This window comes from Hyla sarda, chromosome 2, assembly GCF_029499605.1.
Source record: "Hyla sarda isolate aHylSar1 chromosome 2, aHylSar1.hap1, whole genome shotgun sequence".
Taxonomy (NCBI): Eukaryota; Metazoa; Chordata; class Amphibia; order Anura; family Hylidae; genus Hyla; species Hyla sarda.
Genome location: NC_079190.1, coordinates 299,402,702 through 299,416,551, shown reverse-complemented (window position 1 = coordinate 299,416,551; position 13,850 = coordinate 299,402,702). Strand labels below are relative to the sequence as shown.

The 13,850-nt window shown below is 40.1% G+C and overlaps 1 protein-coding gene across 2 annotated transcripts in view; it reads right to left on the bottom strand.

Annotated features, from left to right (window-relative positions):
- Nucleotides 1–13,850, bottom strand: part of ITPR3 (inositol 1,4,5-trisphosphate receptor type 3) — a 275,928-nt gene that overhangs the window by 150,302 nt on the left and 111,776 nt on the right. For both annotated transcript variants that reach the window (XM_056557562.1, XM_056557561.1), the window contains exons 13-19: nt 12,735–12,895; nt 7,116–7,257; nt 6,694–6,855; nt 5,952–6,124; nt 4,791–4,910; nt 2,588–2,770; nt 2,150–2,401 (exon numbers count right to left, since the gene is read on the bottom strand). In XM_056557562.1, coding sequence (XP_056413537.1) covers nt 2,150–2,401; nt 2,588–2,770; nt 4,791–4,910; nt 5,952–6,124; nt 6,694–6,855; nt 7,116–7,257; nt 12,735–12,895 — 1,193 coding nt within the window. The remainder of the gene's footprint in view (nt 1–2,149; nt 2,402–2,587; nt 2,771–4,790; nt 4,911–5,951; nt 6,125–6,693; nt 6,856–7,115; nt 7,258–12,734; nt 12,896–13,850) is intronic.

Here is a 13,850-nt window from a genome sequence, read left to right as displayed (position 1 = left end):
TTTGTAAGTTTGAAACTTTCTGCTTGTAAGAAATTAAATATTGATTCAAAAATACAATGGGGGGGGAGTCATCAATCTATATAGAGTAATTTTAAGTGTATTTTCTTGCGCAAAATCTTGCGCAATGATATTTTCTGCGTTCTTTTTGTGCGTCTTTTTTTGTGAAACTTTTTCTAAAAAGTGTACCGTAGAGCCATTTTTCCCGTAGACATCGATTTACTTACTGCAGGTTTTTTTTTGGACGCACAAAAAGAACGCAGGTCTAATTTTTTTTGCGCAAATATACACCACCTCGGAGGACACATACCAAAGTGTGTATTTTCACACAGTAAGGACTGCAACTCCCATCATGGACAGACTCAGCCCCTGGACTATAACTCCCATCATGGGCAGAGGTGCAGATCGCAGCAGGTCATTATCCAGAGACCCGCTGCGATCCGAATTTATTAACTGTAAAAGTCGGCGGTACATGCGGCTTCACTGCGCAGACACGACTTCTATATACACTGTCATAATTCATAATCCCCGCCGGGAGAGGGGAGCTCTGATTGGTCAATAGCTATTCTCCAATCAGAGCTCCCCTCTCCCGGCAGGGATTATGAATCATGACAGTCTATATAGAAGCCGGTGGCAGCGCGATGTAGCCGCATGTACCACTGGCTTTTTAATTTAAATGCTGATCGCAGCAGATCATTTTGGAGATCTGCTGCAATCCGCATTACATCAGTTGCCCCCCAATTTAACCCGTTCCCGCAGAATGACATATATAAATGTCATGATGTGCAGATAGTTCGCGCATCATGACATTTATATATGTCATGCAGTTAACCCGGTGATGCGCGGCATCGCACGGGTTAACTGGCAGAAGTCCCGCTGTTATCAGCTGGGGACAACTTCTGCAAGCCCCCCCAGGACCATCTGTGGATGGTCCTGATCAGCGATCATTGTGGTTGGTCCCTGCCTGGGCATGCCAGGAGTTGTAGTTTTGCAACAACTGGAGGCGCACTGGTTGGGAAACATTGTCTGTTTCCTAACTCAGTGTTTCCCTACCTGTGTGCCTCCAGCTGTTGCAAAACTATAACTCCCAGCATGCACTGACAAACCGTGCCTCCAGCTGTTGCTAAACTCCCAGCATGCCTGGACAGTCAGTGGCTGTCCGGAAATGCTGGGAGTTTTTTTTTTTTTTTGGGGTGGGGTGGGGTGGGGGGGGCAGTGTACGTGTTTTACCCTTTATTTTGTGCAGTGTAGTGTAGTGTTTTTAGCGTACATTCACACGGGCGGGGTTCACAGTGAGTCTCCCGCTAGGAGTTTGAGCTGCGGCGGAAAATTTGCCGCAGCTGAAACTTGAAGCAGGAAACTCACTGTAAAACCCCACCCGTGTGGATGTACCCTGTACATTCGTATGGGGTGGGGGGGGGGGGGGGGGGGCAAACCTCCGGGTGTTGCAAAACTACAACTCCCAGCATGCAAAACTACAACTCCCAGCATGCACTGACAAACTGTGCATGCTGGGAGTTGTAGTTTTGCAACACCTGGAGGCATACTGGTTGGAAAACTTTGAGTTAGGTTCTGTTACCTAACTCAGTATTTTCCAACCAGTGTGCCTCCAGCTATTGCAAAACTTCAACTCCCGGCATCCCAGCCTGTACTGATCGCCGAAGGGCATGCTGGGAGATGTAGTTATGACACAGCTGGAGGCACGCAACTACAACTCCCAGCATGCCGAGACAGCCGTATGCTGGGAGTTGTAGTTTTGCAAGATTTAGAAGGCCACGATTTAGAGATCACTGTACAGTGATCTCCAAACTGTAGCCCTCCAAATCTTGCAAAACTACAAATCCTAGCATGCCAAAACAGCTGTCTGGGCATGCTGGGAGTTGTAGTTTTGCAAGATCTAGAGGGACACAGTTTAAAGATCACTGTACAGTGATCTCCAAACTGTAGCCCTCCAAATCTTGCAAAACTACAAATCCCAGCATGCCCAAACAGCTGTCTGGGCATGCTGGGAGTTGTAGTTTTGCAAGATCTAGAGAGCCACAGTTTAAAGATCACTATACAGGACTGGGGATGCAGGTCGTACATGTACGCCCTGCGTCCCCAAGTGGTTAAATTTGTATAACAGTTACCAAGTAAAATATTATTTCCTTACTCCTTTATAGTGATGCTGGTAGGAATTTCAGTCCACAAACGGGCATACTTTACTGGTGTCACCAGTTCTTGTGGGTCTCTGTCAACATGGACATGCAGCATAAGATGACAGAAAGAAGCTCTGATCTCATAAGGAAGCATCTCATCAGCCATGCAAAGGAATATCAGGTCAACACTCAGTTGCTTGGAGATTTCATGGATAGCCAGGTACTGACGGTCTAGGCACATTCTTGCAAAAAGTTTCAACTGGTAACTGTTGAATAAATGCAAAAAAAGAGAACATCATCAGCTCAAAAAGCCCACATAAATATATACATAGCAGGTGTGTAAGCTGCATAGAAAAGAAATCGTAGAACAAAGATGGCAAAACATTTGTACACAAGGAGTCCTGTAAGAAATCCCAAAGCCTTTTCTAGCTGTACAATAAAGTCAAGCTTACCGATAATATGTCAGCACATTCTCATCATGTACATTTCCAGCCCTGGCTTCCTGTGATAACTGTCGGATGCTCTTCTCATGGGTATCGTTGTTCTTGTCTAACCAGACGAGCCAGACTTCCTCTTCACAGTACTCAATGCTCATATATTCTGGGGACTGGGACATTTCTTTCACTGGTCTCAGCCTTCCAAAAAAAAAAAAAAAGTGCATTTCAGAGTGACATTGGTTAAAAATCTATTTATAACTATAGGATAACACTTATAAATCTCCCCCTATGTGTGTAGAAAAAGAGGCACAGCACACCAACATCAAAACCTCATCCCAACTGTGAAGTATGGTGGTGGGGGTATCATGGTTTGGGGCTGCTTTGCTGCATCAGGGCCTGGAGAGATTGCTATCATCGAAGGAAAAATTAATTCCCAAATGTATCAAAACTTTTTGCAGGAGAACTTAAGTTCATCTGTCCACCAGCTGAAGCTCAACAAAAGATGGGTCTTGCAACAGGACAACGACCCAAAGCATAGAAGTAAATCAACAACAGAATGGCTTAAACAGAAGAAAATACGCCTTCTGGATTGGCCCAGTCAGAGTCCTGACCTCAACCCGATTGAGATGCTGTAGCATGACCTCAAGAAAGCGATTCACACCAGACATCCCAAGAATATTGCTGAACTGAAACTAGAATTACTCCTGAACGTTGCACATGTCTGAACTGCAACTACAGGTAATGTTTGGTTGAAGTTCTGCTGCCAAAGGAGGTTCAACCAGTTATTAAATCCAAGGGTTCACATACTTTTTCCACCTGCACTGTGAATGCTTACATGGTGTTTTCAATAAAACATGGTAAGATTTAATTATTTGTGTGTCATTAGTTTAAGTAGACTGTGATTGTCTATTGTTGTGACTTAGATGAAGATCAAATCACATTTTATGACCAATTTGTGAAGAAATCCATATAATTCCAAAGGGGTCACATACTTTTTATTGCAACTGTATTTTGGGAGAGTGAAGGGTTAGCTGTGACGGATTTCAACATACTTGGCCCTTTGGCTCTCAAGGGAGATAAGCCACCAGAAGGGGAATTTGGTAGTGGCTTATACACAACTAAAAACCAATACATGCACGTCTCAGCTCAGTGTGCATCTGTTTGGGGGGTGGGAGGGGGGGGGGGGGGGGGTGAGAGACAGCTATATGGCTAGCAATTATCTAATGAGTATGGCCAAACCTAGACTGGTGGGGATGGTTAGGGATGGTAAGGGATTTCTCCATCTCATAAATTTATAGCATATTGCCAAAATATGCCATCACTTTATAATGTGTGAGGGTCCAACCTCTGGGGCCCCACCCAATCATGAGACATAAGGGGACATAGTGGAGATATGTGATCAGTACGGGTCCCCAACAGCCCACGGGAAGGTGGCGTGTTGACCACCGCACGAAGTGGCGGCTGACACGCCCCCTCAATACCACTCTATGGCAGAACTGGAGATTGTATTGAGGGGGCGTGTTAGCCGCCGCTTCATATGGTGGTCAACACGCCCCCTTCCCGTGGGCAGTCGGCGGGGCCCCGTTCAGGAGATCGCGGGGGGCACCAGCAGTCGGACCCCCTGCGATCTGAAACTTATAAGTTTTTCAGGACTGGACTACTCCTTTACTGGCTCCAAAAATTGGCCATCTTTAGAAACCGTACAACACCTATAAAACAATCTATTTATGACTTAAAAAATTTCTAATTTTTGTATTATTTATTTAAATTGAACCCTATTGTAAAACAGCTGTTAGTGCACACATGTTTTATTTTACCCCCATTATTTTTGCAGGTGGAAAATTCGGTGTCATGTCCTTTTTTCATTTACAGCCAATAAAACAGCAATGTATTTTTCTAAGGGGACATTAATTCGCTGATGATTTTATGAAGATTTTATAGAGATTTGATGCCAAAGAACAGATGCTGTGGATTTCATGCTGTGGCCATACAGAGTCAACAATAAATCATTGTGATAAGATAGGCTGTCTGTGTTTCAAGTTGCCCATGGTTCAGGCAGCATGATATTTGTGAAAAGCTACCTTTAACCCACTGGAGGGGGGAGAGAACCTACTCATCTTATACATATATTCCAGACAGAATATGAAGCAAACAAGAAAAAAAAAAAAAGGTTTTCATTACTTTAAGAACTCTTCATTTCACTGAAGCAAGCACTTACTCTGTCTTTGTGAGGATATCACTGTTTTTGGGATCTAAAACGCATTTACAGATAAGCTCTTGAGTTACGGGGATGGCAATATGATTTGATACACACAAGTCTGAAAGATAATCCAGAAACCTAGAAAAAAAATAGACATATTAAAATTGCAATCCTCTATGTGTAGATTACAAAAAAATATGAAAAATAACTAAAATTAGAAGTTGCCAAAACGCTAAAACTGTGGTTCAATATGACTAAATTTAAAACGCTATACCAGCGGATGGCGATATCACAGGTTGACAGGAAGTGGCCACAGATTTTTGCAGTGGGCTGGCATTTTCAATGCCTAGTCTGCCTAAAGGTATGTTCACACTGATGAATTAGAGAGCAATTTACTCGAGTAATTCTGTTCGCTTATTCCGCTTCAATAAATCCATTGACTTTAAGGAACTTTCTGCTGTCCTATTAACACTGAGATATTTCTGCTAGCGGAATTTCGAAGCTGAATTCTATTCTGCTGAGGATTGAACATGTTCATTTTTAAGGTGGAATCCGCAGCTAGAAGCCCACTGAAGTCAAAAGGATTTTTTTCCTGACGTTATGACTTTCCAAAAATCAAGGTTTTACTGACCAAAATAATTCCTCTTCAATTCCACGTGTATACCTCTATGTGAACATACTCTTAGGAGTATTGTTTGAGGAGTACTATAAGTGGCTTTACTGAGCTAGGACATGCTGGAGACATTGCATTGCATGGCAATTGGTGGCATAAATCTGTAACCAAGATTAGGGGCAGGGATTAAGGGCTGCTGTGTAATATGGTAGAAATCTCTACTAATCTCTGCTCACTGGTGCATAGGTCCAAAGGAAATTAGATTGCCTTTATAACATGACACATTCCCTTTAATGTACCAGGAATATATCCTGGGACAGTGGCTTTTAACTCCTCATCAATATCCCTAACAACTTACATAATATCCCTACCATAGTTCTGTCACATCTCAGTATTAAGTAGATCTCAAGACCTTCCCAATTAACAAAGGTCAATAGATCTAAAGATCCATACTTCTCTAAGGTTTCCTGCTTCTTCCATGTACTATGTGAATAAGGAGGTAGTTGTACTAAATGATTTACCAAATAAGAGTGAGCATGTTATTCTATTGAGCAAATTGAACTTACCGTGGCTCATGGTTTTTCCTAACCAAGCTGACAAAAGTCTCAACCTCGGTTTTAGTGATGTGTTTTTCCAAAAGTTTTCGATTGTTATGTAGCAGTGCAGTAATTGTGTCTTCAGCCAGAATGTCGTATCCAATCTGAGACTGCATGACCCCAAATTGCTTGGCTATGTGCTCCTAGAGTAAGAGAAGACAGGATTTAATAAATGTTCAAAAATATATTAAAAATTACCGTAATGTGAAATTCAGTATGGGATGATTTGTGGTTCATTCAATATAATTTTTTATTTAATTTTTTAGTTTCTAAAGTGAATGTGTCGCCTAATTTTTCTTTCTTTACTGATTAGAGCCAAATACTGAAACATGTTCCTTTTTTCCAATCAGTTTTTATTTTTCTTCATTGTAGTTTTTTTTTTTCTTTCTTATTTTCAGTACATTATTATGGGGGCAGCCATCTTGCCTGGCCTGTTTTTAACAGCATTTAGAGATATGGTTTACAGCAAGCCCCATGGATATTGACACAATAAACATCTCCAGTCCCTATTCTTTGCATGGGGGATATCTGTAATCATGCTCTGTGACCTGTGTAGAGGTCATTTTACAGGGAGGGGACGCTCAGCTGCTATTGTATATACTGCTACATACTGGTGTCATCTTTCCCAGTAATTCTGTCCAGATCACTTTCCAGTAGCTGGATAGTTGGACTCAGGAGGAGGATGTTTAAAAAAGACAGCCAGCTAGAATACCTGGTTCTTTCGATAATCGTCTTGAGAGTGGCGGAGGACTCGATAGCAAAGCCGGAACATATATTGGTATGGGGCATTTTTTTGATCAGAGAGTTCTTCAAGTCTAAGTAGAGGACCCTCGCCACCTTTGTCTTTGAATGGTGCTTTAAGAATTCCAAATACCTACAAAACACACACATAAAAGAAAGTGAGACCAAGCATTACAAAAATGGAAGAAAAATATTAAATAATAAGGGGCTTAAAATAGTTTCACAGAAAAAGCCATGAAAGAGAACACAACAAACAGCAGCAGAAAACAGATTAACCCAAATAAGCAAAATAAAATCCTACAGAAATAAAATATCTGAGACACCAGAAGTCATGTAACGTGAATGAAATGGCACAATATTATGGGGCAAATAAATAACATTTACATATCATACCTGTTTAAGTATGTTCTGCTCCCTCATAAGCTTTTGGCGCTCTCTGTTTGGCTTGGAAATCACTATCTCCAACACATTTTGACCATTATTTGGAACATCCACCACAAAGAAAACTAAATCTTCTAATAGTTTGATGGCAAATCTTTAAAAAATTAAAGGATTAAATTACATTAAAGAATTAAACATAAACAACTTATTCACATTTGAACACTGAAACACTGAAAAGGTTTGCCATTGTATATGACTACAGATTGAGTTCACTATGTAAATATTTTAATATGGGAGTATGAGGAACAGAAATAACGAAACATGAAGATGGACATCGCAGTCCACTAGAGAAACAGCTAAATATTTACTAGCAAATGTTTTATATATAACAATGTGATGTGTGACATATGTAGCCAAGAAAATTCTTCTGTCCATCAGGAATTGTAAGCAGTCAGAAGTTGTCAGGTCACAGACAATCTTTTTCTTGAGTATTTATAACATTAAAAATGTACAAATCATTTTATTATTCACAATATTTAAGAAATATATGTTACAAGCTATACTGTCATAGGTGGGCAGTGTTTTAGACAGACAATGCCCATTTATTACACTACATAAGCTGTCATATAACCAAGGCATACTACAATCTGATATTGTCTAGCTGGGTGGTAACCCATTATTCATATTTTCATATAAATTCAGCATGAAGGAAATAAATAATTTTGTGTACCATTATTTACATTTGCCAAAGAAAATCTGCCAGGTGCTGGAAAAAGAGATTTGTAAGATTATGCACTGTAAATTTAACAATAAGCAAATGCTAGAAAATGTTGAGTTCAGTGGCAAAGTGAAGCCCAAGTTATAAGTCCTGAGTGGAAGTAAGCTGGTCTACAGTGTTAAGCCACGATTTGTCCACGATTGAGTCACAATAGGTTTATCAGAAGGAGATATTTGAGAGTGTTTCTCTATAGTTCCCCTCATTGTATCCATGCACATTTTCTGTGACAAGACATGCAAAGCATCACACATCTGCCAGGGAGGAAACTAATTGAACAACCAAGCACAACCAACAGCTGTAACCCAGTAATGGCTCATGCACACCCATGCACTCCAAGCAAAAATGTAACTCATAAACTTCCCATTTAGCCAATCATTGGCTGCAGCGGTTACCACTGGCAGTTTCTGTGGGGTTGACAACATGTCTCTGAAACCAGGATGGTAAGGAGTAGGGACTGGGAGATGTTGGAATGACAGTTGTGCAAACTGCCCATACCCTTTTTCCTCTTATAGTAGGCAGTCCCAATGCTAACTGTTATAAAAAGTCAACCTGTCTACATGTTACTGTTCAAACAATAGTTGAGGTTTTTTTTTTTTTTTTTACAAATAGTTATGCTCAGGCTGGTGTAAAAAAAAAAAAAAAACCCTATACACCTTCCCCACCACTGCTGTTCTAATGGATTCCCGATGTGCAGGGCTAAATAATTACCCACTCAGCCAATCACTGGCTGAAGCAGTTTACCATGTCAGACAGGAATAACTGAGTGGGCAATTCCTTGTGCTGACACCGACACCAAGCAGTGCAAACAGGCTATATCAGAATGCTGGTAGCGAAGTGGGAAAAAAGTTAAAACCAGTAAGTTCCTTTCAGTTTATGGAGGAGACCAGAAGCTTATAGAAGTAGAGTGTCACATTTGACACTTTGGTCCTTGATTGTGCAGCTTTAAAGGAAAAGCAGAGAGACAGCTAGCTATTCAAACTGAATATCCCTCCTAAGGGTCCTTCTACACGGGCCGATGGGCTGCAGATAATAAGTACTGTTCTCAGAGAATGGCACTGGGTTGCTACATAATGCTTGATCAATCAACAATCACTGGATCTTACATGCAACCCTTTAAAATTTTCATTATCAGCTGCAAATTTAGTTTACAGAGGGTGATGGAAGGCGAAAACAATGATTTTATTGGCTGCACAAAAATGCAATCAGCTTTTAAACAAGCTTGTTTATTGGCTGATTGCTGGCCATTTTACACTAGCCGATTATTGGGAATGGGGAGTCCTAGATTGTGTAACTGGGCCTTGCCACCTCATTGTCCAGTGAGAAACAACCCAATGAACTGTTGGGCAAATCTAGAAGGAAGCAGAACAAATTACAGATATTATAAGTTTGTTATTTATTTTTGCTTTTATTACAGTTTTCCTTGCTTGTATATCCCTTTTTTATTTAGTTGTTTTTTGTACATTTTGTAAGTACTGCAACTTTTTTGTTTAAGCTTTTAATCCATTTGTGTTTTTCTGTGTGTGTTGGGGACTTACTGCCTATATTTGCTAAGTGTGGTAGCATGGTAGCATGTATCTGGGGTGTATGGACTAAGTTGGGTTGTGATTTACACTCAATTAGCATCTGGAGTAGAAATCAAGTCCAAGAGTAAGTGGAGATAATGGGCCTAGATTTACTATTGTTGTAGGTTCTTTCTCTATTTGGATTTTGTTTGTTTTTCACCAGATTTACTTGTCTTGATACAAAGTTGCATATTGTGCTCCAAATGAGTTTACACAAACCATTAACAGAATAGTTATTATACAAACACCCTACAGTACCTGTTGAATTTTTCTGACCACTTTGTGAAAGAAAAATGCATTTTGGGCAAGTTTTAATAATAAAGGGACTGGTTTCTTCTACACAATGCCTGCTGACCATCAAATTTCTCCAATGTACAATTAATACAAAAATCCCTCAGTATTTTGCCTTTTGGTTCTCTGAAAATTTTGTTGGCCTGCATTCACATCACATATTCATACAATTATATCCTTGAAAGTTGTATAGAACTGTATATATTGACATATCCATTGACTTCTATTGAAAGGTCTGTTTACTTTCTTGCTGATTTTAGTCAGGTAGAAAATTGTGGTTTTATTTGTCCTGATTAAAAAACGGATAAATCATTTATTTTACATTACTGTCTATGTAAATTGTATTTAATCATATCACTAAATGATTTTATCCTTTTAATCGTACACAATTTTTTTACATATGCGCATGTGCAGACAATTTTAGGCCATATACCATATAATACTGATTTGTTATAGTAAATATTTAAAATATATGAAATCAGTAACCACAGAGGATTAAATGACACCAGGAATTAGTGTAGCATCAAACTACTTATATTCTAGTTAATCCTTGTTCTGCATGCACCATATTAGACTGTGCACGTCTCAGACAGCAGGAATGAAGTCATTGGGGTGTGGGCAATAAGGAATTTTTACCATTCATAGAAGGATCAACAGACACATTTTCATAGCAGACATGGAAGGATCCTGTGCACTCAACAGGACCAGACTAGCAATACAACCCCAGGGTAAGAACATCCTAATTCAATCCAAAACTCTGCACAATGGCTCAGTGCTATGGATCTGGCTAATCTGCACATCAGTAATGAACAGGCTGCTGTAAAAGTATGCTGACTATATATGCACAATAAGTGATTGTATAATGATGACCTACACACAGAGAAATAGGCGGCAGTGAATTAATGAGATGGCGCAATAAAAGTCTTCTATCTGAGGCCTGTTCAGGTTCAGGCTGTTATCTGTGTTTGTGTAGAGAACGGATGCTCATTGTTACATCATAAATGTGCATGGTGCAGATAAGGATTTGTTTAACAATACACTGAATAGCTATTAGAATCAGCCTACGATAAAAGCTGCTGTTTAACCTACACATCCTATTCATATACTTAAATAAATAGGGAGTGGTAGGAATAGACCCACCAGTATAGTTTTTTTGTGTTGACAGTGTTCGGCCGCTTAACCATTTTAATGCCAGAATGTATAATTGTATACCCATTTAGCACAAAACAATTGCTAAATATTATGACTGTATCTATATTTATATAACATATGCCCCCAGACCATATTAATTTGGGTAGTATGCTACTAGTATGTAAATATATCATCATAAAAATATTTTAACGTATTGTGGTGTAAATGTTGTTTTTGTGTCCGACTGATAAAACAATCATAGTTGGAAATTGTAATGGCCGTGCTGTGGGTTTGAGTATCCCAACATATACCTGCAGTGCAAAAGTGATGTTAACCCAGGTTACTTGGTTTGTCCCACATCACAGATATTGTCCTGCTGTTAATGAACCTAATGTCTTTCATCTTTACAGGGCCCCAGCAAGCAATAAATGGGCACTGTAATTTGCAAAAATGTTTTATATAATGTAGATAATAACATTACAGTATATGTATTTGTAATATTCAATGATTAAAATATTTGTATATTTTTGGGTGAAATAGTACTCAATACTTCTTACCACTAGGGGTCCTTCCAATGTCCAGAACACTGTCTTGTCCCTGCAGTTATTGTCTGTGTATCTCTGTGCTGAGACAATATTCAGGAAGTATGGGAGGGACAAGCAGGGCTCTGTGCAGGCTCCTGGCTTGTCAATCAGCCTGCTCTGTGAGCCGGAGGCGTGCCATAGAACCTTAATGCACAGCACAGCCAGTTGTCATCTCTGAGGAGTGAGGGTGGAAGATTTCCCATGAGATGTGAGAACAAGCAAGGGAACACCCCCTCATTCTCAGTCAACTGCACGCAGTGTAAGCAATATTAACAAGAGAATCATTTTATTAACAAGAATCATTTTATTTTATCTCCTGACAGGTACACTTTAAATGGACACTGTCAGATTCAAAAACATTTTATATGTTGTACATCTTGGCAAAACATTGACCTAATATACTTCATGAGAAAATGTTATTTCCTTTTTATAGAAATCATGGCTTTGTCCAAGCTGAAGCACAGGCATGGACAAAGTCCAGTAAGTTATGGTGAACTATAACTCCAGATAGGACAGAAGAGAGTAAAACTATCAGACAGGAGAGAGCACAGTGGAGTGATAGCCCACCCTCACTTACTGGACTTTGTCAATGCTTGTGCTTCAGCTTGACCAAAGCCATGATTTTATAAACCATACTTTCTATAAAAAGGAAATAACTTTTCTTATGAAGAATATTAGAAAGGTTAATGTTTTGCCAAGATGTACAACATATAAAAAGTATTTGTAACTGCCCATTTAAGTCTGAAAACCCCAACCAAAAGCCTTTGCTTGGATACACCTCCAGTAAGGACAATAAGCAATATGTTATATCAGGAACAATCTAATAGGTGATGATGGCATCCTGTAATGCACACTGGGATTTTCTGTGAGTCAGAGTGGTGATCACACCTGGTTACAGTAATTAAATGCATGAACGCAGCTGTGCTGCAATAGAACAGATGGCCCTGTAGGACTAGTGATGGTGTGCATGATATGGGCAAAAAACAAACAAACAATGAGTGCTTCTTTGAGGCTACATACATACCAAAGGCTTAAAGGGGTATTCCGCTGCTCAGCGTTTGGAACAAACTGACGGCACGAACTCCCAGCGCCAGCTCCAGTGTTCGGAACAGTTTGTTCCAAACATTGAGCAGTGAAGTACCCCTTTAAGCCTTTTCTATGGTATAGAAAATTAATCATATCTAATTTAATATGCAGTAGTTTCTCTCTCATAAAAAAAAAAAAAAAAAAGAAGTTGTGACTCTAAAAAGTTAATCCATGAATCATTATGAATGCCAATCCCTACCTCCGGTCATTCTGGCTGATGAATCCTTCATTTAAACGTTCCACAAAATTGGCTAGCATTGAACTGGCATCATTAGCAAAATCCAAGTCACGAATCTCTGACACAGGCACAGATACAATGGCAAAGGCCTCTTTATCTTCTTTTGTGGGACAAGTACCAAGCTATTCAAATGAAATAGAAATAGAAAAGTAGAGGCAAGTTAACTTGCTAAAATTTACAAAAAATGAACAGTCTTTTCATTGTCATCAGTAAACATTTCCTGTTGTTATAAATGTACACAGCATTTTAAAATGTATATAATGGTATGAAAATGTATAGGATGTAAACATATGGCATACATAACATTTTTTTAAAGGCACAGAAAAAACATAATGCATACAAAAACAGGTTTTACCGTGTGCATATTCGCATTGGGAAATTATTGTTCCAAATCACTTGGAATCATCCCAACTATTGTTACAGAAATCTGTTTTGGATTTAAAGGAAAACTGTCAGCCAGTTAACCCACACTAAACCCAATATACTGGGTGTGAACTGGAGTCCATAAAGAGTTCACTTACTTTAGTGTGTGCCCTGGCCGCTGAGTTCTCCCCCGCTAAACTTCCGTTTGTCCTCACTGCAGTAGCGCTTTGAAGGCGGTCCCCCGGTGTCCATATCTCTTTTGGTCCCGGAGGAAGGGGCCTAAGCCCATCCCAATGGTTTGCATATTCATTTTCTTCAACTCCACATCCTAGTGACGTGGATTCATATTCCCCCAGAGCGCAGCGCTCTGTCTGCAGAGCGCATTCGCCTATAGTTTTTATGCAGCTATCACGTCCTGATGAAGTGAGAGCTGTGTGTCCAAAGAGCGCTTTGCGCAGTGTAACTGCGCATGCGCCAGGCCCTCGCTACGCCCGACTTCTGCAGCAAGGGCCTGGCGCATGCGCAGTTACATTGCACAGAGCACTCTCATCAGGACGTGAGAGCTGTGTAAAAACTTCAGGTGCATGCGCTCTGCAGACAGACCGCTGCGCCCTAGGGATATGTGACTCCATGTCACTAGGACGTGGAGTTGAAGAAAATGAATATGCAAACCACAGGGGCGGGCTTAGGCGTCTTCCTCTGGGACCCAAAGAG